The sequence below is a fragment of the Salmo salar genome, chromosome ssa16, assembly GCF_905237065.1.
Source record: "Salmo salar chromosome ssa16, Ssal_v3.1, whole genome shotgun sequence".
Lineage (NCBI taxonomy): Eukaryota > Metazoa > Chordata > Actinopteri > Salmoniformes > Salmonidae > Salmo > Salmo salar.
This window is the reverse complement of record NC_059457.1, coordinates 41,346,167-41,371,922: the sequence shown is the minus strand read 5'-3', so window position 1 is coordinate 41,371,922 and position 25,756 is coordinate 41,346,167. Positions and strand designations below refer to the sequence as shown.

The following is a 25,756-nucleotide window of genomic DNA, read 5'->3' as shown; positions in this document are numbered from 1 at the left end:
GTGATGCCGGGCTATGTACTTAGAATATTGCAAAATGTGCTTTCACCAAAAGCTATTTTAAAAATCGGACATAGAGTGCATAGAGGAGTTCTGTATCTATAATTCTTAAAATAATTGTTATGCTTTTTGTGAACGTTTATCGTGAGTAATTTAGTAAATTGTTAGCAAATTCCTCCGGAAGTTTGCGGGGGGTATGCTAGTTCTGAACGTCACATGCTAATGTAAAAAGCTGTTTTTTTATATAAATATGAACATGATTGAACAAAACATGCATGTATTGTATAACATAATGTCCTAGGTGTGTCATCTGATGAAGATCATCAAAGGTTAGTGCTGCATTTAGCTGTCTTCTGGGTTTTTGTGACATTATATGCTAGCTTGAAAAATGGGTGTCTGATTATTTCTGGCTTGGTACTCTGCTGACATAATCTAATGTTTTGCTTTCGCTGTAAAGCCTTTTTGAAATCGGACAGTGTGGTTAGATAAAGGAGAGTCTTGTCTTTAAAATGCTGTGAAATAGTCATATGTTTGAAAAATTGAAGTTTTTGTATTTTTGAGGAATTTGTAATTCGCGCCACAGCTATCATTGGATATTGGAGCAGGTGTTCCGCTAGCGGAACGTCTAGATGTAAGAGGTTAAATGTCTAAAAGTGATGAGAGGCAGCCCCAATTTCATTAGGTCTATTATCAATAGACTTTTAAATGGGCCTGGCTTTATAAATCTTCCATATACACTGCATTCAGAAAGTATTCAGACCCTGTGACTTTTTCCACATTTTGTTACGTTACAGCCTTACACTAAAATTGAATTTAATTGTTTGTTTCCTCACCAATCTACACACAATAATCAATATTGACAAAGCAAAACATGTTTAGAAATTTTTGCAAATGTATATAATAAAAAACCCTGAAATATCACATTTACATAAATATTCAGACCCTGAATACTTACTCAGGACTTTGTTTTAGCAACTTTGGCAGTGACTACAGCCCTGAGTCTTCTTGGGTATGACAACAAGCTTGGCACAACTGTATTTGGGAAGTTTCTCATTCTTCTCAGCAGATCCTCTCTAGCTCTGTCAGGTTGGATGGGGAGCGTCGCTATGCATTTTCAGGTCTCTCCAGAGATGTTTGATCGGGGCTCTGGTTGGGCCACTCAAGGACATTCAGAGACTTGTCCCGAAGCCACTCCTGCGTAGTCTTGGCTGTGTGCTTAAGGTCGCTGTCCTGTTGGAAGGTGAACCTTTGCCCCAGTCTGCGGTCCTGAGCACTCAGGAGCAGGTTTTCATCAAGGATCTCTGTACTTTGCTCCGTTAATCTTTCCCTCAAGCCTGACTAGTCTCCCAGTCCCTGCTGCTGAAAAACATCCCCACAGCACAATTCTGCCACCACCATGCTTCACCGTAGGGACTGTGCCAGGTTTCCCACAGACGTGACACGTGGCATTCAGGACAAACAGTTCAAACTTGGTTTCATCAGACTAAAGAATCTCCTTTAAGTGCCTTTTGGCAAACTCCAAACAGGCTGTCATGTGCCGTTTACTGAGGAGTGGCTTCCATCTGGCCACTCTACCATGAAAGGCCTGATTGGTGGAGTGCTGCAGAGATGGTTGTCCTTCTGGAAGGTTCTCCCATCTCCACAGAGGAACTCTGTCAGAGTGACCATCAGGTTACTGGACATCTCCCTGACCAATTGCCCAGTTTGGCCGGCCGGCCAGCTCTAGGAAGGGTCTTGGTGGATCCAAACTTCTTCCATTTAAGAATGATGGAGGCCACTGTGTTCTTGGGGACCTTCAATGCGACAGACATTTATTGGTACCCTTCCCCAGATCTGTGCCTCGACACAATCCTGTCTCGGAGTTCTACCGACAATTCCTTCGACTGAATGGCTTGATTTTGCTCTGACATGTACTGTCAACTGTGGGACCTTATATAGACAGGTGTGTGCCTTTCCAAAATCATATCCAATCAATTTACCACAGGTGGACTCCAGACAAGTTGTAGAAAGATAAAGGATGATCCAAAGAAACAGGATGAACCTGAGCTCAATTTCAAGTCAAGTTTAAGTTTTGCTGTAATCAAGGCTTTACACATTTTTTTTCATTAGAACAGCATCTCTGGTATTTTTTATAATTGATTTAGTGTTGTTTACACGTTCCAAATTGTTAGAAAAATAATAATAACAATAACCCTTATTACTATTATAAATCATCATTATAATAATAAAGTAATGTCATTATCATTAGTAGGCTTAGTATAGCAGCCTTGTATAACCACCATCGAGCTGTAGGCTTAAGAGTGCATTCTGTTTAGTTTAATACCGTAACTTACTTAGGCCTATATTTAAATACTTTTATAGGCTACTGTATCAATCATTCATTTGTTTGTTCAAGTAATCAAATAGCATAGGAGTCATTCATGATTTGAATGCAATCAAGAATTTTAGTTTTTAAAATAAAAGAAAGCAAACCTTGAATAATTAGCATAAACAAATAAACCATTCTATTTTGGAAACTGCATTCATGAATGACTGCAGCTGTTTTTTGTCTTTGCTGTAATAAAGGAATTACAAAAAAACATTACAGACTCTCTGGTATACTTATTTATGTATTGTTGTTCACATAGCAGCAGTGTAAAAACAAAAGCAGGGGGGGGGTTAATGTAAATACTCCGGGTGGCCATTTGATTAATTGTTCAGCAGTCTCATGGCTTGGGGGTAGATGCTGTTAAGGAGCCTTTTGGACCTAGACTTGGCGCTCCAGTACCGCTTGCCATGCAGTAGCAGAGAGAACAGTCTTTGACCAGGGTGGCTGGAGTCTAAATTTTTTGGGCCTTCTTCTGACACGCCTGGTATAGAGGTCCTGGATGGCAGGAAGCTTGGCCCCAGTGATGTACTGGGCCGTACGCACTAAATCAAATCAAAGTTTATTTGTCACGTGCTCCGAATACAACAGGGGTAGACCTTACAGTGAAATGCTTACTTACAGGCTCTAACCAATAGTGCAAAAAAGGTATTAGGTGAACAATAGGTAAGTAAAGAAGTAAAAAGACAGTGAAAAACAGTAGCGAGGCTATAAAAGTAGCGAGGCTACATACAGACACCGGTTAGTCAGGCTGATTGAGGTAGTATGTACATGTAGATATGGTTAAAGTGACTATGCATATATGATCAACAGAGAGTAGCAGTAGCGTAAAAGAGGGGTTGGTGGGTGGCAAGACACAATGCAGATAGCCCAGTTAGCCAATGTGCGGGAGCACTGGTTGGTCGGGCCAATTGAGGTAGTATGTACATGAATGTATAGTTAAAGTGACTACGCATATATGATAAACAGAGAGTAGCAGCAGCGTAAAAAGAGGGGCTGGGGGGGGGCACATAGTGTGGTCTACAGCTTATTACGAGGTACTCTACATCAGACGAGCAATACTTCCAGAATTCCTTAATATTAGACATCGCGCACCAGCTGTTACTGACAAATAGACACACCACCACCCTTCATCTTACCAGACATAGCTGTCCTGTCGATGTACGGAAAACCCAGCGAACTGTATATTATCCGTGTTGTCGTTAAGCCACGACTCCGTGAAACATGAGATATTATGGTTTTTAAATGTCCCGTTGGTAGGATAGTCTTGAACGGAGATCAACCAAGCTTACTCTCCAGTGATTGCTTGTTGGCTAATAGAACGGATGGTAGAGGTGGGTTACCCACCTGCCAACGAATTCTCACAAGGAATCGCGATCTCCGCCCCGTCTTTACTTCACGCGAATGACGGGGTATTGTCCCTGGTCTCGGAGAAGCAGTATATCATTAAAGAAAAAATCTTAATACAGTTTGAGGTAAGTAATCGCTGATCTGATATCCAGTATTTTGACATCTGGATGAAAAGCATGCTCAAAGTAAATTGCCTGTTACTCAGGCCCAGAAGCTAGGATATGCATATAATTGGTTGATTTGGATAGAAAACACTAAAGTTTCTAAAACTGTTAAAATGTCTGAGTATAACAGAACTGATAAAGCAGGCAAAAACCCGAGCACAAACCATCCTGAAAAGAAAAAGATAATTCAGCCCACCACTGATTCCAATGGCTTTCATGTTAAATATGAAGGGAAAACCTCCCAGATTGCAGTTCCTATGGCTTCCACTAGATGTCAACACTCTTTAGAAAGAGTTTCAGGCTTGTTTTTGGAAAAATGAGTTAGAATTTGTAGTTTTTCTAAGTGGCTCCCATTTTAGCTGTTGTGTTTTCATGCGCGTGGATGAGAGTGCGTACCTTGTTGTTTATCTCCGGTAAAGACAATACCGATTCTCCGTCTTAATTTTTATCATTTATTTACGTATTAGGGTACCTGAGGTTTGATTATAAACGTTGTTTGACTTGTTTGGAGAAGTTTATTGGTAACGTTTGGGATTCATTTTGAATGCATTTTGAAGGAGGGAAAACGATGGATAATTGAATGAAGCGTGCCAGCTAAACTGAGTTTTTGGGGATATAAATAAGGACTTTATCGAACAAAAGGACCATTTGTGATGTAGCTGGGACCTTTTGGAGTGCCAACAGAAGAAGATCTTCAAAGGTAAGACATTTAGTTTATCGCTATTTCTGACTTTCGTGGCGCATCTGCCTGGTTGAAAACTGTTTTTTATGCTTTTGTGTGCTGGGCACTGTCCTCAGATAATCGCATGGTGTGCTTTCGCCGTAAAGCCTTTTTGAAATCTGACACAGTGGCTGGATTAACAAGAAGTTAAGCTTTTTTCTGATGTATGACACATATTTTCATGAATGTTAAATATTACTTTCTGTAATTTGAATTTTGCGCTCTGCAATTTTACCGGATGTTGGCCAGGTGGGACGCTACCGTCCCACCTGCCCGTAAGAAGTTAATAAGTTACCTGTCACATCCATAAACAGTCAAGGACCTTCATAGTTAATTCGGGAGATGGTAACTCTTTAAACAACCGCTCTCGTGGTGCCCCAAATTCCTAATGAGTTAAATGTTACATGATTAATAAACTAAAAAAATATATATATAAAAAATACAACATAAGATTGTGTAACAATTAAACATAGTTGATTCGATAAATAACAGTCATCAGATGAATGAAAGTAAAGTCACAACAGTTGGAACTGGACTTGTTGGAAGAGGAAACCGCAAGACAGGAACAAGAAATGCAGCAGATAACTTCTAAGAAGATATTGCTTCCTCTGTAGCTTCTTCTGTAAAATGCCATTTCATGTCAGCCATCTTGTGGGGTTGTGTGTGTGTGGTCGGTCAGGATGGAGCCGCTGGTCCTGGCTGAGCCTGGGTGGGTCTCGGTTGTTTCACAGGCCAGTCTCTCAGTCTGCCCATCAGACAACAGGCCTGAGGAAGTAGCAGAGCAGTCTGGAGCAGAGGGAGAACCAGCCTCAACCAGCCTGCAGACTCTGCTGACTGAGGGGAAAATCACTTCAGTTCTCCAACCAAAGACCTGAGACAGACATGCATCAAGGGACCATCTATTAATCCTTCTGCTGCCTTTGAACACTGCACAAAGACTAGTCTCTCTTGTAAAAGGGTCATGGATTTTGACTCATTTTGACGGATAGCATGCCAGCTACGGTATTCTCTTCTATTCTGCCCACTCTGCAGTTCAGGAAATGGACCAGACCAGTTGAAATTTAGGGGTAAATGCTGTCATTCAAGTGTGAATAACCAGATTGAACACTTTGCGTTAGAATCCAAGGAGGTCTGAGAAATGTATACAGGTAAGTTACAATGCTGCATTTACTTCCAATAAACTGCATTCCTCGAGGCTTTTTGTAGTTTATTACCAATTTTTTTGCCACATTACTGAGGAAATAAATGAAGAATGTAAGAGGAATTTGCTGCCAGATTAGAGCTGGGGCTCATTTGTTCCAAACACCAATTAAAGCAGCCAGCTCCACACCCAAATTAACAACAAACGGCGAGTGTCGATTTATACTGCTCAAGTGTGTGTGCGCGTGTGATATCTGTGTTACACACTTGGCAAATCTGCTGAGGTAAGTTTTCTGCATTCTGTGTTTGGGGGATGAGAATGCGTGTGTTACTGGTGTGAGAATGCATGTGTTCTTTGCAGGGCTGGGAATTCTGCTTGCTGGTGTGTGTGTCCTGTGCAGATTTCTGTGTTGGAATTACCAGGCTGACTCAGAGGCGGCATGGTGCCTGGGGCCCAGAGCGGGCCTTTCCTCCTTCAGTGACTGACTCAACCATCTCTAACAGGAAGTGCTTCATATGTCACATGACCATGGGCCCAGAGGTCACTGACAACATATGAGTCTGAAAGCCAACCAGGACTCAGAAAGCAGCTCAAATAGCCTCTCATCACTGTGGAGTGTATCACAACTATTGTACTATCCCATTTGTGATGGAAAAGACCACTGTGTATGAAACAACCTTGAGCTTTCAAAATGTGGGAGAGAAAGCCTACAGATAGGTGTGTTTGTTCCTCTAATGTCAAGTCCATACAAAAGACAACTGTGGTTCAGCACAAGCCTGGGAATCAGTCAAGCCGTCATCAGTCAGAAGCTGACAGGTGCCAGGGGCATATAGCCTCTTCTACTCACAAAGAAGGGAGGAAGTGCAACTCACCTGACACAAAACACTAATGATTCACACAGTTTTGCTGTATGCGGATTGTTATCCCCTTGTTGCAACTCGAATCGTACTAGGCCTAAACGTGTTGATTGATTCTCACTACCATGGCTGGCTAGTTCCTAGAACTTGAGTTTTTCCAATTAAGGGTAATGAACGGTAGCAACTGTTCAACATATAATATATTGCAACAATGTGTATGATCCATTTCAACTTGACAGTTAGGTTTAGCTCCAGCCCACAAATAGAAGACGGAACATTGTATTGAACCACATGGGAGCTCTAGAGCTTTTCAGAGTTATTCAAAATCTGGTGTCTAGAAAGTACTTCCATGAGGTTTCCTTCAGTTTGCACAGCTGTTCAAGATAAGACACTGACTCCTGGTCAAGGGCCTGATTTTCACTCTATTCTCACATGACATTACTCATGAGACACTGATATAGAACAAAGGGGGAATATCACAAAGCAGGATCACTTTCTGTAAAAACATTCAGATAACTGTTTATCTTCCAGAAAAGGCAAAGTTTAATTTGTTATTGAGCTCAAAGCGTGTTTTGCATCAACACCATATCATTTCAGCCAACCTTTGTTCAGGATCTAGTAAATGTGGAGTTGTTTGAGAAGGAGCTTTCTAAGGGTTAAACTGAGGCCTTGGCTAATACTTCCACATCTTCTCTTTCATTTCTTCTTTTTGGAGAAAACAGCTTTTACAACTGTCTCTACATGCTTGGAGATCATCTTTCACCCCCTCTGGTCACATGCCTGATGACTATAACTGAGATCTCCAACTCCTGGTTCAAGTTAAAAATACATTTGACTAGGGGCACATCTCAAAAGACAGAAGTGACTTCCATTCCTCTTCTGTTGAAGAACTAGGTTTGATGCTCTCTTCATGCTTCCTGGACTTCAATAGTATTTATGTGGACAGAGTGCAGACTCATGTATCTTGTTTGTCAAGACAACATTAGTCACCTATATAGAGGAATCATCTCCCTTGTGTTTTTTGCTGATGGCTCATTCCCATTTCACATCCGGTTTAAATCCGTGCTTCTATGCTAACCTCGACTGTGTGAGAATGTGGTACTAATAGCGGGGAATGAGTGTTTACAGACACCCATGACAGGCATAAGGTGACACACACAAACATCCTTAGCCCCATTGCAACCACACACATCCTGCTTAGGGTTGAATGGTGGGGAAACCAGGTTACCGAGAGTTACCGGGATTTACGCCCAAAAACCACTCAATTTTCCGGGGATAATTAACTGAAAAAACAGTTCATAATAAATGATTAATATGAACGGCATGGCGTGAAATGGAACATTTACATTATATGCGATGTCCAAATCTGACTTCTCTACGGCCTCTGCGTGATAAATCAAGCTCAGGGTGGGGACAGACAGCCCATCTCAGTATGGAGCACAATTCACAACGCATGTAGGTAACTTTTTTCATTGTGACAGGTAGGCCTACATTTGCTGCAGCTCAGCCTATGCTACAGAAATATAAAGACTGAATGTGCATCTAATTTACCCATCTCCATTTGGCTTTCGGGGTCACCTTGTTTTTTAAAAATACTCCATCATCACTTGAATATAATTGCTTTAAAATCAGTGCATGCATGAGCGCTCTCTCGCAGTCTTTCACCATCAACTCATCCAAAACCGATAATCTAATTCTAGTCCTATATTATTCAAGGATGTCATTAGAATGATGAAGATAAGGACAACTAAACATTTCATTTAACTGTTGAACGCGAGGAAGGAATGAAGCAACAGAGAGAGAAAGAGGAGGTAGGCTAATAACATTAGAGGAAATATTATGAAAGGTTTATATGCGTCAGCCTACTAAATATACAAATAGGCCCTGCTATATTTCAACGTGTAAATCAAATTCGCTAGCCAATACTTGTAACTTTGTAGGCTGCATGTGCTGCACCAGAATCGCATGTTCTCTTCGGTTTTATCATGGTTTGCACGATGTGCGTAATTCCAGTCCATATAATACAATACAGTAATACAGTTCACACTCAAAAAAGATTAGCTAACTGGAGCTAGTTTCATTTATTTACCCAAGAGAGCATAGGCTATAGCTCTGCCATGCGTAATGTGCAGTAGCCTATATCATATACTGCTCAAAAAAATAAAGGGAACACAAACAACACAATGTAAGTCCAAGTCAATCACACTTCTGTGAAATCAAACTGTCCACTTAGGAAGCAACACTGATTGACAATAAATGTCACATGCTGTAGTGCAAATGGAATAGACAACAGGTGGAAATTATAGGCAATAAGCAAGACACCCCCAATAAAGGAGTGGTTCAGCAGGTGGTAACCACAGACCACTTCTCAGTTCCTATGCTTCCTGGCTGATGTTTTGGTCACTTTTGAATGCTGGCGGTGCTTTCACTCTAGTGGTAGCATGAGACGGAGTCTACAACCCACACAAGTGGCTCAGGTAGTGCAGCTCATCCAGGATGGCACATCAATGCGAGCTGTTGCAAGAAGGTTTGCTGTGTCTGTCAGCATAGTGTCCAGAGCATGGAGGCGCTACCAGGAGACAGGCCAGTACATCAGGAGACGTGGAGGAGGCTGTAGGAGGGCAACAACCCAGCAGCAGGACCGCTACCTCCACCTTTGTGCAAGGAGGAGCAGGAGGAGCATTGCCAGAGCCCTCCAAAATGACCTCCAGCAGGCCACAAATGTGCATGTGTCTGCTCAAACGGTCAGAAACAGACTCCATGAGGGTGGTATGAGGGCCCGACGTCCACAGGTGGGGGTTGTGCTTACAGCCCAACACCGTGCAGGACGTTTGGCATTTGCCAGAGAACACCAAGATTGGCAAATTCGCCACTGGCGCCCTGTGCTCTTCACAGATGAAAGCAGGTTCACACTGAGCACGTGACAGACGTGACAGTCTGGAGACGCCATGGAGAACGTTCTGCTGCCTGCAACATCCTCCAGCATGAACGGTTTGGTGGTGGGTCAGTCATGGTGTGGGGTGGCATTTCTTTGGGGGGGCCGCACAGCCCTCCATGTGCTTGCCAGAGGTAGCCTGACTGCCATTAGGTACTGAGATGAGATCCTCAGACCCCTTGTGAGACCATATGCTGGTGCGGTTGGCCCTGGGTTCCTCCTAATGCAAGACAATGCTAGACCTCATGTGGCTGGAGTGTCAGCAGTTCCTGCAAGAGGAAGGCATTGATGCTATGGACTGGCCTGCCCGTTCCCCAGACCTGAATCCAATTGAGCACATCTGGGACATCATGTCTCGCTCCATCCACCAACGCCACGTTGCACCACAGACTGTCCAGGAGTTGGCAGATGCTTTAGTCCAGGTCTGGGAGGAGATCCCTCAGGAGACCATCCGCCACCTCATCAGGAGCATGCCCATGCGTTGTAGCGAGGTCATACAGGCACGTGGAGGCCACACACACTACTGAGCCTCATTTTGACTTGTTTTAAGGACATTACATCAAAGTTGGATCAGCCTGTAGTGTGGTTTTCCACTTTAATTTTGAGTGTGACTCCAAATCCAGACCTCCATGGGTTGATAAATTGGATTTCCATTGATTATCTTTGTGTGATTTTGTTGTGAGCACATTCAACTATGTAAAGAAAAAAGTATTTAATAAGATTATTTCATTCATTCAGATCTAGGATGTGTTATTTTAGTGTTCCCTTTATTTTTTTGAGCAGTGTATATAACATGAATTGAATAATGGCACAATCATGTGGGCTTTTTTGGGCTTGAGCTCATAAATGTCGTTAATGAAGGCCTCATAAAATGTATTTAATATATGGCTCATCAGGCTCAGGTAGCATCAGGTTTGAATTTTCGTGCTGACCCAAGCTCTAATCAATTCCAGACATATTTATGCACTTTATAATGCTTTTGAATGACACTTCCAGTTTTGGTGGGAAATAAGTGATTTATTCTAGGGATGGAACGTTTGTAAAATACCAGGAAAATATTAAACCCTAACCCTGTTAGGAAAGGTTTCATATGAGGTTGGAGTAGGGCTGTTGCGGAGACCGCAGTAAAATTCCACGTGACCGTTGAGTCACGATAATATCCTCTTATGCACTCCGGACATGCGTTGGTAGTACCCGACTTGCTAACGACCATCAGGTCACTGACTCAGGGCTCCATTGTCCCTCCATCAGGTCCTAAAAATCACATCAAACCCATCAAAACAGTATCGTGCTTTTAAAACTCATCTCAGTGGGATCGATCAATTTGAAGAAAGGAGTTCAATAACAGGTTGAAACTGAGTGGAAAACATGGTCGTTGTGTATGTTGTTTCAAAGCCTAACAACGAAATGGACAGCGCTTTCTAAGGTGTTTATTCAAGCAAAAACACCCATACACATATTAGAGCTTATGCATAGGCCTATATATGAGCCTAAGGCCTGAAAAAATGTGAATTAAAATGATTGTGCCATTATACATAGTCTACCGTAAACATTAAATAAACATTGGTACATAATTGGTCTAGCATATACTCTGGACTGCAGTATTATGCATACTGGACGGACTGGTTACCTTGTTCATACCATCCAAACTTTCCATCCACGAGTCTGGGAGAGAACCTATAGGCCTAGCCAATGCTGTTGGTTGTGCAGGGCGGCTTACAAAGTTAGCCTACAATTATAGTGAATTTGATTTTGAATAGGCCTAGTAACAGAGCATTTTTGTATATTTTCATAATGAATAGGCTGACATTACCTTTAGCTACAGAATATCTCATCATTGTGCATTTCCATCTCCTCTCTCGCCTTCATTCTTTATCGAGGGTGCAGCGAGAGGGCCTGTCAACAGTTTTATAAAATATTTTTCTTTGTGATAACATGTTACTATCATTGTCACCGAACAGATTTCACTTGGTTTCTCAAATTAAGCACTGGGTACCTGCAGGAACAGGGTTAGAGAGCCTATGGCGCAATATCACCTGTCGAGCAGCGAGAGGCTGCATGCTACTTAAACAGTGGTTGATGCATGGAGTGAAATAACCGGAGTAGCCTACCACGCATGACAGAAAAACAAACCAGCGGGAAAGTGGCCTCCATTCGCTATTCAAGCGCATACGGACAATGTCTTCTTCCACCTGCCCCTGTTCCTGCCCATTTGATGGGCAATTCTAAATCAAAACTAATTTTACATATTAGTAAAGACAAGATTAAATTGAGAATAGTCTGATGGGTGAAAATACGATCACTTGATGAGAAAACAGCATGTTCAGCCTAAGGCAAGGAACAGAGCGCAACATTTTTTTTTTTGCGACTTTCTCAAATCATCAATAGCCTGTAGTCGCACCATGGAGCCCATATACTGTATGTTTTCATTTCCTAAACAATCTAAGGTTTGTATCATTCACAACTACATTTGCCAAATAACTCTATAAGACCTGATTGAAATGATTACTTTTATGCTCAACATAGCCACTTCATATGCGCACTCGCTCTGGAATGGGAAAAATATCCTTTCTATTTAATTCAGCTAAGTTCAATTAGGCCTACAGTATATTCTTCCTACTATAAAATCATATATAAAATAATGCACGGGACTTAAGCATATCTTGTCTGCTAAATGAACAAGCCTACAGCCTATGGCATAGCGCATAGCCAGATAACATACAGTTGGCCTAGGCCAACTCATATTCTGTTCTTCATATCATAATGTTTCTTTAGATCTGCCTATAATAAATCATGGATCATGAACCGCTTAAATGTAGATGTTCCAAAGGGACGCATCAGCGGCTTGTATGTGTGGTGGCCTGGAGATGCTAAACGTGTTTATGTTCATTAACGGTCAATTACCGCGCGACCGGTAGTCGTTGGCATGCAAATAACTGGCTGGCATTTCATGACTGCCACAGCCTCAGGTAGGAGCCCTAACTTAATTTCACATGAATACAAATAGCCTTACCTCCAGCACAGGCCCAGCCCCTAGAATAGTCCTCTCCACCCCGCTGGCGTAGCCCTTCTGGCTGAGGGCCGTCAGACAGTGGATGAGGAAGTTGGTGCTCTGGGTCTTCCCAGAGCCGCTCTCCCCAGAGATAACAATGCACTGGTTTACCCTCTTTCTTAGCATGGCGTAGTATGCCACGTCCGCAATGGCAAAGATGTGCGGCTCCAGTTTCCCCAGCTGGTGGTTCTCGTACATCTTGACGTACTTGGGGTTGTAGATGGATAGGAACTTGAAGGGGTTGATGGCAATAAGGATAGACCCGGCGTAGGTGTAGATCTTTTTTTTGTGGAAGCGGTTGCGCAGATTATCCAGGATGCTGCTCTCATTGAGTGCCGGGAGGTTACACAGGTCGTCAAAGTCATCATGGCGTGGGGGGAGAAAGCCTCTGGCTGCTAGCTTCTGGGCCTCCTGCTCCTTGCAGAGAGCGGGGAGGTGGACGTAGTGGATGGTGCCGTCACGGTTCCTCTCCTGGAGGAGGAAGTAGAAACCTTCGCTCTGAAGGTGCTGCTCCTGGGCCTTCCGTGGCCACAGCAGGACCCTCTGGACAGGGAGGTCCCAGGACTCCAGCACCCACTCCTCCCCGCCACACTCCTTCACCTCGGCAAGCACGTAGAGCCGCTTGGGGTCCAGGCCCAGGGCCAAGGCTGCGTCTTGGATGACGGAGGCGGCTGTGGCCTCCTTGGGCACCTTGAGAGTGCAGCAAGATGGGCAGTCCGCTGAGAGCCGTGGGTAGACCTGCAGGTTGTAGGCCCGTCCATCTTGGCTAGGTGCTTGGCCTTCGCCATCTTTGACACTCATTCTGGGCCAGGTGGAGTCGCCTAAGCATGCCGTCTGCACTGTCTGCACTGCCTGCTGTTCTCTTACCACCCAGCACCTGGGGATCAAAGGAGAAAAAATGAGACAGTTTTACATTAAAGCTCAAAAGCTGAAAAAAAGAATGTCACAGCAGAGCTTAGTTGCAGAGAGCTGACTGAAAGCAACAAGAGCTGTGATGCTAACTGTTAGCCACATGCACGCTAAAAGTGCCTGTGCCAAACGACCCTGTATTGGATCAAGTCTTCAATTAAGAAAATAGTTTCATAATAGGCTAAACGAAAGACATTGAGCTATTCCAGATAGTGGAGGTTTCCCATTTGGGCATTGCAGTCTCGCAAAGGTCTAAACAGTTGCCACAACGGCATTACGCCTGCATTTCAAAATGCTAACAAATGGGTTGGTTTTTAAACAAAGACTCACAGACCACAGTGTGTGAACTCCAAACTGCTGTTTGTCTTGGACTAACCAGCTGAGGAGTGGAAATGTGACTCGCATCACAGCACATACGCAGGCTATTGAAAAGGTGGTTCTAATTTAGTGGATTAGAAAAAGCCTTCAACTATTTAAATGAAGCAATGTAGGCTTCACTACAATTAAGGGAATTATAAAACCTTACCTCTACTTAATGCTTGAGCAATATTACAATAACACTTTTCTACAGCAAAGCATAGGCCTTCACAAAGGATAATGCTTAGTCCATCAGTGCAGATTACTGTGACATGCCCAATTGCATGATTACTTGCTTGAAGGAAACTGTGGTACAGACATTTTATTAGGGTGTATGGATGTTCACAAATGGCCCGGGCCGACATTGAGGGCAGCGACCCAGCTTTGGATGTTTTACTTTCTGGTTATCACTGAGCTCAAAGTTAGCCTGTGTTTGATTTACCCACATCAGTCTATTGTGTGCGTAAAGTTGAGTTGAGACATTTATTTTCCTGCAAGTGCGCACTAAAGCTGTGGTTGGAGCATTAGTCTGATGCAGACACAATCTCCTCACTTCACGTAAGAAGCCCATCTCTATGATTAGCCTACGAGAAAGCCACATGTGGTGGTATAAACAAAAACATCCACAGAAACAGCCATAGCAACACCCATAGCAACAGTCAGTAAACAAACCATACAGTAGAGCCAGGGTTCTTTTTCAGCCTGGGACCCAAATGAGAAATACTGTGATTTCCTGGGACCCAAGCATATGAAAATATGCAACTATACGTAAATATCGGTACATTTCATTGCCCTTATGCCTAAAACAAATGCAATATACACAAAACCAAATGACAATACCCATTTAAAATAGCTATTGATGTTTATTTTTCCCCTTTAAAAAAAACTCTTACATATCTGTCTAAGTTTGAACTGTTGCTGTTAAAATACAATAAATAATTGTAATTCTGAACTGGAACAAAATTATTGATAACATCACACAGATGTATAACACACACACACACTCAGTTTTTGATAAAGCAACCCTAAGTAACAGAACAGATGAAAAATGATCAGGCCTACTATACATCTTACTGTAGAAAATATTGTTGAATAAAAGTCTAGGTTGAAATTGTTGGTGTTAAAACACAATAAATGTTTTATTAAGGTGATACAGCCTCAGCAGAAGTCAGGGCATTCATACTTCTTGGGCTTTGCAGAGCAATGCAGAGCTGCTGTCAAGGAAGTGACAGCATCCCGGAAGGCCAGCATCCCGGAGTCGCCTCTTCACTTTGTGACTGGTGTTTTGCGGGTACTATTTAATGAAGCTGCCAGTTGAGGACTTGTGAGGTGTCTGTTTCTCAAACTAGACACTGATGTACTTGTCCTCTTGCTCAGTTGTGCACCGGGGCCTCCCAGTCCTCTTTCTATTCTGGTTAGAGACAGTTTGCGCTGTTCTGTGAAGGGAGTAGTACACAGCGTTGTACGAGATCTTCAGTTTCTTGGCAATTTCTCACATGGAATAGCCTTCATTTCTCAGAACAAGAATAGACTGATGAGTTTCAGAAGAAAGTGCTTTGTTTCTGACCATTTCGAGCCTGTAATTGAACCCACAAATGCTGATTCTCCAGATACCCAACTAGTCTAAAGAAGGCCACTTTTATTGCTTCTTTAATCAGAACAGTTTTCAGCCATGCTAACATAATTGCAAAAGGGTTTTCTAATGATCAATTAGCCTTTTAAAATGATAAACTTGGATTAGCTAACAACGTGCTATTGGAACACAGGAGTGATGGTTGCTGTTAATGGGGCTCTGTATGCCTATGTAGATATTCCATTTTAAAAAAAAAATCTGCAGTTTCCAGCTACAATAGTCATTTACAACATTAAATGTCTACACTGTATTTCTGATCAATATGATGTTATTTTAAATGGACAAAAAGTGCTTTTCTTTCAAAAACAAGGACATTTCTAAGTGACCCAAACTTTTGAACGGTAGTGTATGTATATAAATAATTGTATTCGTTTCTGCTCGACTAAAACAATCTTAGTCTACCAACAGCCTAATGACCAAACAATCGACTAATTGGGATCAGAGCAACTAAGTAGACCATACCAAGGAGCAAGGGCCTGTACAACCAAAAACGGTTTATTAAAGGGATACTTCGGTATTTTTTTGCAATGGAGGCACTTTGTCTACTTCCCCAGAGGCAGATTAACTTGTGGATACCATTTTGATGTCTCTGTTCCCAGTATGAAGGTTAGCGGTAGTTTCGCGAGCCAATGCTAATATCACTTACATTCATGTTTTAAATCATAGGAAATATTACATTGAAAAAGGACTGCCATTCAAGTTTTAGTTTTGTCTCACTGTCCATCTGTCTGGTGTACAAGAATAGGCCTAATGTTTACAGATATTCCCAGTTTCTCAGGTTTGTCTGCATCTAGAACCCAGGCTCAAATCTCCCTGACCGTAGGCTACATATGATTTACACACATGGGATTTACAGATTTTCCACTATCAGAGGAATGGTCTGTTGTCAGACACCCATGCCGTGACTTGTTTGTCATCATCACTACAATAGCTGTGACATGATAGGCCTACTCTAAAAATAGCACCGCCACAGAAACTTTACTGTTAGCAGCAAAGAACTCTTCACCTCAGCATCTGCATCCGAGTTGAACACTAACAAAAACAGATACACACTTCAACTTCCCATTCATGGATGATTCAACTTCCACCTTGGCAAAGCTCCAGTAACACTACAATATGGACCCTAAAACATATTCCATAAGCAGAAAGAGTGCAGAGACTGTTCATGCAGTAAACTCAAGGATATCAGTGATTTCCTGAGAGAAGTGAAACTAACTGTCTCAAGCTTTTGGCAGCTCTTTAAGGTTTACCGCAAAAAAAACTCAACGCAAGAGTCACATGGTCGACATAAAAACGCAATGTCGCCTTGGACCAGATGAGACTGGCATGCTTTATTAAGCTGTTGCCAACAGCTTTTGGCTCAAGGTCAACTCATGGGAAATCTGATTCTGCCTAAAACCCAGAGTAGGGCTGTGACTGTCTTGGAATTTAAGGTCACATTACATGACTGTTAGGGGATTGGTGCATAAACTCAAAAAGAAAAACGTGTTTTTTCACTATTACCATTACATTATCAGTAGCATATTATTATTCAAGTTATTACCTGTAAATATTAGTATAGTATACAAATGAAGAAAAGTCTAATTGGAGAGGAATCTCCCCCCCAAAAAAATAGAGATTCTGAATTTGACCCAAGTCCAATGCATTTTTCCACTCCACTTTTCAGAACAACTCGCATAACGCCACCAACGCTGCTGTGGTCATTCTCTGTGGCAATATGTTGTTCAGTGACTAGAGAGGAAGCAGTAATGAGAGAAAAATCATATACTAGTGGAAAAATAACATAGGCTATGCATCCTATAGGATGAATCATGAACGGAGCTTGGCTAGGTTTCATTCAGTTGACCTTCCAACAAGAAACAGTTTTGTTTCTATCTGATTAAAGAGATGAAGTCCAGACAAGCCTACTTTAGGAAACTTTCTGAATGGAATGAGAGAATTTGTTTACTCATACATGCATACCCACCCACCCGCATGGTCCAATCAATCAAAGCCACCTGCAGCGCATCTCACTCAGACACATAAGGACACACATTTGTTCTTTCCCAAAAACGTATTAAAAACTTTGTCCTAGCTTCAAATCCCTTCTCTAGGATAACCAAACATGGTCTACATTATAGGATAATGCTTGATCATTGTAGCCTATCATATATATTGATGAGGAAAGTTTGAAGGGGGATATATAGAGACAGCTGTGACAGGCATGAAGCTGAAATTAACAATCATTAGAACATAGAAACATGCACGCAGCCTGTCCACAGCCTAATGATCAGCCTGTCCACAGCCTAATGATCAGTCATTGATCTATTTCAGTGAAGCTGTGGGTGGTTATGTGAACACTAATTTGAGAGTGCTTTATCTAAATCTGTGCGACCACTTATTGATAAGGGTAAATTCCGGTGAATATATTTTAGGGTCACCGATAGCACAGGTGGTCTAGGCCTAGATAATAATATATTAATTAACTTATACCTCTGTCTTCACTGTTCCCTTCCTGCACAATTCCTGCCTCTCCTCTCCATACATACACATACGCGCACACACACACACACACACACACACACTTCAAATTAGTGGATTTGGCTATTTCAGCCACACCCGTTGCTGACAGGTGTATAAAATCGAGCACACAGTCATGCAATCTCCATAGACAAACATTGGCAGTAGAATGGCCTTCTTGAAGAGCTCAGTGACTTTCAAAGTGGCACCGCCATAGGATGCCACCTTTCCAATAAGTCAGTGCGTCTAATTTCTGCCCTGCTAAAGCTGCCCTGGTCAACTGTAAGTGCTGTTATTGTGAAGTGAAAATGTCTAGGAGCAACAACAGCTCAGCCGCGAAGAAGTAGGCCACACAAGCTCACAGAACGGGGCCGCTGAGTGCTGAAGCTCGTAAAAACCATCTGTCCTCAGTTGCAACAGTCACTACTGAGTTCCAAACTGCCTCCGGAAGCAACGTCAACACAAAACTGTTCGTCCATTGCCGAGCAGCCGCACACAAGCCTAAGATGACCATGTGCAATGCCAAGCATCGGCTGGAGTTGTATAAAACTTGCCGAAATAGGGCTCTAGACCAATGGAAACGTGTTCTCTGGAGTGATGAATCACGCTTCACCAATGCATAGTGCCAGCTGTAAGGTATGGTGGAGGAGGAATAATGGTCTGGGGCTGTTTTTCATGGGCTAGGCCCCTTAGTTCCAGTGAAGGGAAATCTTAACGCTACAGCATACAATGACATGCTAGACTATTCTGTGCTGACAACTTTGTGGCAACAGTTTGGGGAAGGCCCTTTCCTGTTTCACCATGACAATGCCCCCGTGCACAGAGCGAGGTCCATACAGAAATGGTTTGTCAAGATCGTTGTGGAAGAACTTGACTGGCCCGCACAGAGCCCTGACCTCAACCCCATCGAAAACTTTGGGCGCGTCACCCTTCTTTACCATTCGGATAGTGTCTTGAACGCACGAACAAAACAGAGGATATTTGAACATAACTATGGATTATTTTGAACCAAACCAACATTTGTTATTGAAGTAGAAGTCCTGGGAGTGCATTCTGACGAAGAACAGCAAAGGTAATAACATTTTTCTTATAGTAAATCTGACTTTGGTCAGGGCTAAACTTGGTGGGTGTCTAAATAGCTAGCCCTGTGATGCCGGGCTATCTACTCAGAATATTGCAAAATGTGCTTTCACCGAAAAGCTATTTTAAAAATCGGACATAGCGAGTGCATAGAGGAGTTGTGTATCTATAATTCTTAAAATAATTGTTGTTTTTTGTGAACGTTTATCGTGAGTAATTTAGTAAATTCACCGGAAGTTTGCGGGGGGGTATGCTAGTTCTGAACGTCACATGCTAATGTAAAAAGCTGGTTTTTGATATAAATATGAACTTGATTGAACAAAACATGCATGTATTGTATAACATAATGTCCTAGGGTTGTCATCTGATGAAGATCATCAAAGGTTAGTGCTGCATTTAGCTGTGGTTTGGGTTTATGTGACATTATATGCTAGCTTGAAAAATGGGTGTCTGCTGACATAATCTAATGTTTTGCTTTCGTTGTAAAGCCTTTTTGAAATCGGACAGTGTGGTTACATTAACGAGAGTCTTGTCTTTAAAATGGTGTAAAATAGTCATATATGTTTGAGAAATTGAAGTAATAGCATTTCTAAGGTATTTGAATAACGCGCCACGGGATTCAACTGGCTGTTGAGTAGGTGGGACGATTTCGTCCCGCCGACCCTAGAGAGGTTAATGCAGCTGGTGGCCACACCAGATACTGACCGTTACTTTTACTACTTTGACCCCCCCCCTTTGTTCAGGGACACATTATTCCATTTCTGCTAGTCACATGTCTGTGGAACTTGTTCAGTTTGTCTCAGTTGTTGAATCTTGTTATGTTCATACAAATATTTACACATGTTAAGTTTGCTGAAAATAAACAGTTGACAGTGAGAGGACGTTTCTTTTTTTGCTGAGTTTATTCTAAAATTAGACCGATTTACTTACTAGCAAGCAGTAAAAACGTGCATTGTATAAAAGAAAATAACGATTTTATTACTGAAGTGCCATAGCCTATAGGCTAGAGCTTCTACACCCCTGTGCATCTAGTGGTTTAACTGCTGGAGCGCCAAAACGCCAGTTGGAAAGAGGTGGTATTGACAATTTAATAGACTGACTAACTTAGCAAAACAATTGCTTATAATAGTTAGTAAACACTACGGCTATTAGGTAAAGTTTGTCTACATGAAAATAAAGTTAATTTAAAAAATCTGAATGTAGACCTATTTAAAAGGTTTTGACAGTTATTATATTTTCATTCCGGTCTTCACCATCAGTATAGCCCAGTATAATGTAACCTACTATTACTTGGCATTGGTAGCTCTACTAAGTGAACAAACAGACACACAGAGAAACAAGAAACTGACCTAAATCACTGTATGGCAGGCAGGAGGCAATGCTTTAGTAACAAGATCCAGAACTATTACTGTAGGCACATAGTCGCATACACCCATCATTTATCCCCGCTGTCACCAGGCAAGAGTTAGGATTTTCAATGTGAAAAATACAAAAACACTGACCTACATGCCCCCCAAAAAAACAGTCCCACTGCCAACCAAGGAATAGGTTGTTTTGTTATCAAAACATGATCTTATATTAAAAGCCATTGTTTCCTCTTGGTAAACACAACGTAGGCATCTTCTCCACATTCACTATAAAGTGCTCCCGGACGGAACAGTAACAAAGCATGGCCAGGGAATTGCATCAATAGTAAGACAAAACTCTGGAATCATTTAGGTCCCATTTCAGAAGGGAAAGAGAGCTTCAAAACAGCAGACAGTGACTCAATTGTTGACCACAACCCCAGAAATCCAAGCCAAAAAATGCCAAGGCATGCAAAATTGGACCACAAAAAACTGCATTATCATTATCCTGCATAATGAGCTGGTCTGGTTTAAATCTGTCAGTTTAACTCTTTCCAATGATACCCAGAATGGCTTCAAAGCAGAGACGCAAAGCTGTGCGAGGGGCTTCAGAACGCAATCAAAATGGGTTATTGCTAATGCTTTAGCTTATCTCAGAACCTTCTGGGAAGTGTTGAGGATGCCCAGAATTCCAGAGACAAAGATAATGGATCCATGGTTGGGGCTAAGCTCAGGTTTCAGCTGCTTACGGCAGGCAGATGAGGAATTAAAACAAACAAGCTCCTTAAAAGTAGGTTATTGGTGAAGGTACCCCTATGCCATCAATCGTCAATGGGACTAGGTCTAGCCTAAATCATAATATTCTCATGACCTTTAGTAAATGTAAAGATAATTTTCTAACAATTTTCTAACAATTAAACCAACAACAAATGATGATTAGGCTTACGATCTCATGATGCCCCATGAAAGCACACTTTGAGCAATGTAAATTAGGCCAGTTCGTGTAAGACCACACATTTCTATCACTGGGTAATTTGCTGTGGCTTTTCAATCCTAAGGACTGTAACGAATACTGTATCACTTGTGATATGACCAATATTTCAATTAGCTTCATAGTAAACACTCAGTAACAGCCCTCGAGTTAAGTTTTAATGAATTCTAAAGACATCAGGAAGACAGACGTAAATGCACACAAATGGCATAACTGCTTAATTGGAAGTACATCAAAACGTGAGTGCCAAACCAACTTTGTGTAATGGAAATCAGGAATGCATTTCTGGAAACATGAGTAAAACATTGTGGTGCCGGTTTCAATATGGGGCAATGCACAAAAATCAGCAAACATGTAACATACACAGCCTTTATCAACATAACTGATCCACGGAGAGATAGGGAAACGTTGTGACTTGAGCGAGTCGCCCGACAGCCTGGCTTGGAATACCAACTATACCATGTTACTCACTCTTCCACTCCATGTAGAGCTATAAACCCCACTCAAGGTCAGTGTTTCCCCTATATGGTAAATCGTGGCTGCCACTGCAAAAATTCTGTTTAAAAAATGATTAAAACAAACAAATATTTAAGTGTAAACTTAAAACGACTAAAACCAGATATAAAGAACAAAGTAAAGATAATGGCTCAATATATTTTTAAATCAAGATCATATTTGAGAACTAACAATCACCAAAATAAAAATAGCAGGAAATTAGTTTTGAAACTAGAATCTCTCTCTCAGCCAAATAACAAATGTGTAGAATTGCAGGAAACTAGCTTTGAAACTGTAAAATAGTCCCTCTATCCCATAGCAAAATGTGTAGAATTGCAGGAAATTCTCCGTTGGCCAATAGGGCCTCCAAAACCACAGCCCTACTCTGCTAACTTTGCCGCCGCTGCTGAAAAAAAAAACATAGGGGAAACACTAGAAGTGCCATACCGTTGATACAGAGGATGCCATCCCATAATGAATGGGTCTAGCTATAGATTTATGACCAGTTGTTTTCCAGGTTTATGACCTCACTGAGCTGACAACCATGAGATTACGAGCACGTCACTGTGATGGTCAGCGAACTCCAGACGTCTGTCAGGTTGCTGCCAAAACAGAGCTCAGAGCTGAGCCACCACTTGGTGACTGGCAGGAAGTGAATGAGCCATTACGGAGACTCACAGACAGACCAATGAAGGCATTTGGTCATTAACCCAGACACATCACAGCTCTATGGGGCTCCACCCACAGGAAGTGGATTCTGAGTCGCCTAGTCTCCTAAGACCTGAGCTAGCAGACATTCCCTTTGAACCAGGCAAGTGGGAGGGGCAGAGGAAATAATACAAATGCTTGTCATGCTGTGATGACTGTCAGGGTTAGGTTTCCCATTTGTGTGATGTCAGGATTAGCTAAGCGGCAACTCTATCAGTCTCAGAGGAAGAGTACACTGAGTGTACAAAACATGCTCTGTCCATGACAGACTGACCAGTACAAAAGCTATGATCCCTTAGTGATGTCACATGTTAAATCTACTTCAATGAGTGAAGATAAAAGGGAGGAGACAGGTTAAAGAAGGATTTAAGCCTTGAGACAAGGATTGTGTGCCATTCAGAGGGTGAATGGGCAAGACAAAAGATTGAAGTGCCTTTGAAGAGGGTATGGTAGTAGGTGCCAGGCGCACAACGCATTTCACACCTTGTGGTGGGGGGGTGCAACTCAACATTAGGAAGGTGTTCCTAATGTGTTGTCCACTCAATGGATATCTTCCAGCAGACCACCTACTTCTCCTTTGCAGGAAGAGGAGATGAGGGCCATTGAGGCCAGAAGAGGACTGGCCACCCCTCATAGCCTGGTTCCTCTCTAGGTTTCTTCCTAGGTTCTGGCCTTTCTAGGGAGTTTTTCCTAGCCACCGTGCTTCTACACCTGCATTGCTTGCTGTTTGGGGTTTTAGGCTGGGTTTCTGTACAGCACTGTGTGACATCAGCTGATGTAAGAATGGCTTTATGAATTCATTTGATTGATTGATTGATTGATTGATTGATTGATTGATTGATTGATTGATTGATTGAGGCATCCATCAGCAGCTAGCAACTAGCCTGATGGGGATGAGCAGCAGAGCTGGCCCGGGGCCAAACACAATTGATGCATTTCCATACAGGATTTATCCCAGTGTTTTACTCAAAAGGCTTTTCTGTTTCCATCTACGTGGGCCGGCACCCATGTCTCATTGGGCCATGGCTCCGGCGGACCTGCTCACACTTAGGGCTAAAGCCAGGCCACTGATACTTTTCAGCTGTCATTTAAATAACTGAACATAAGCACCTTCTCACAAAGCAACTGTTTTGGTTATGCAGAGGTTGTTGATTCTGCTCTTCACAAGTCCTCACTGTAGCTATGCAAACACAATTTCCCTAGTATAACATAGGTGGTATACATACACTAGTGTAACAGTCGAAAAGCTGCAATTGTTCCCCAGGAACAAAGAGAAGGGCAAGCAGTGGTAAATCAGCCAGAGGCCCTTTTATAGAGAGCAGATGCAACCAGAAAGCCTGAATGAAAGAGTCTCTCACTGGAGCATGTGGCTGAAACAGAAACGCTGCCTTTGTTTCAGAATCACCTCAATCGGAGACTTAACTCTTCTAGCAGACGGCCAGGGCCGAGAGAAACTCAAAGGCCAGCAGAAAAGAGCGAGGCAGGCAGCCCCCTCCTTCCCCAGCAGAGCGAGTTAGGCAGCCCCCCTCACCACCAACGCCACTCGGCTTCCTAAGCCTGGCCAGCCATGAACAATAAAACATGAGCTCAAGAACATCTGCTTCTTCTTTCTTCAGGGGAACAAAAAATACAGGGATCCCCAACTGCATTTGATTTGATCAATTTGATATAAAACTAAGCTGACGGACAAGAAAGGAACGAAGAACAATGAACCAGCCAGACATCCGCTCCATAACCAGCGGAATATACCAAAACCAAACGGAAGAGCACTAATGATGGGATGACTGTGATTATGCTCAGCTGACTGCACTGATTAGGTACAGCAAAAACATGCACAACTGATCAATAGATAAACAAATAGCCAGTAGCAGGCTGCCGCCACCATCTCACATCTCTTGAAGGCAGGTATAGACCTAACCCTGTGCTCATAAAGGGTTTTCCAGATCGTGCAGAGGGCTGTTTGGCAAGTACGCAGCAGGGCGTATGTTTGCAAAATATATAACTGGACCATGACCCTGGGATGAGACTATCGAACCTCTCCCTCTCTTCTTCAGGGAATTCAACACCAATTTTACCCGTGCTCAATAAAAACCTTCTTTGTAATTTACACAGCGGGTTGGTAATCCAACAGGCCTGGCCACAGCTCCCCAGCTATGCGCCCCCATAGCCTCACATGTGGCAATGCTCCAGTAACGAAGTCCAGATGCCAAGTCAGTTTGTTTCCCCTGCACATGGTGTCAGTGCCAGGAGACGAGATGAGTGGAGAGTGCTAGATCAGGTCCCAGCCCATATGCTGCTGTTCCACCTAAGACTTCCACCACACCAGTGTGTTGCTAGCGTTTCATGTTAATGTAAGCTCTAGTGTTAAGGTATTTCCATCGGGAGTGTGACACGAAAGACTTGGGGTGAGCAGAATCAACCTCTGCATCATCAAGACCGTTGCTTTGTGAGAAGGTGTTTAAGTTTACAGTTTAGCCTTTGTTATGTAAATGCCAGCTGAGAAGTACCAGTGGCCTGACTTTGGCCCAAAGTGAGAGCCTCACAGAAATATTTAATATGCACAAATAGCTTATTTCTCTAAAATGTTGTTCACAAATTTGTTTACATCCTTGACCAGCATGCAGACAATAGATGAGTATCCCAGCAGATGATTCGTTCATCCAGAAGGTTGCTTGCATGGGCAGTAATGGTGGTGGTAAATGTGCTGTCAATCAAGCTGATGAGCCAAAACGAAGAAGAAAAAAAAACCTCAATGCAGTGTCAACATGAAACACAGACCGTGGCATGTTTCCAATAATGAAATCCAGAGTGTTCCATGGCTCGGGCCATCCTGGCGGGTGGTGAGTCCCAATGCTTTCTGCCCTGGAAAACTGCTCAGACCCAGGGCTTTAGTCAGTGGGCTGCGATGTACACTGTATGGAATTCTGCATAGAAAAATGTAAACCGTAGAGCTTACTATTAACGCTAGAGCTGACAACTGTTCATTCTACATCACAGAGGAGCATATTTGTACATTCAGTAATGTTGCATTTCTTCTGGATAAGCCTGAGGGGGGCGGGGGCAGCTGTGTGCGTCGAGGGGCAGAAATCAGTTGAGGCAAGGAGGCAGACAGAAGGGATATTGTGCGGGAGCACTCATGTGGGCCACTGCTCTAAA

The 25,756-nt window shown here is 42.6% G+C and overlaps 1 protein-coding gene across 9 annotated transcripts in view; it reads right to left on the bottom strand.

Annotated features, from left to right (window-relative positions):
- The window catches only part of LOC100380752 (unconventional myosin-IXb), a 117,698-nt gene that overhangs the window by 73,601 nt on the left and 18,341 nt on the right, over positions 1-25,756 (bottom strand). For all 9 annotated transcript variants that reach the window (XM_014149215.2, XM_014149212.2, XM_014149211.2 and 6 more), the window contains exon 2: positions 12,544-13,459. In XM_014149215.2, coding sequence (XP_014004690.1) covers positions 12,544-13,383 — 840 coding nt within the window. In that variant the 5' untranslated portion in view covers positions 13,384-13,459. The remainder of the gene's footprint in view (positions 1-12,543; positions 13,460-25,756) is intronic.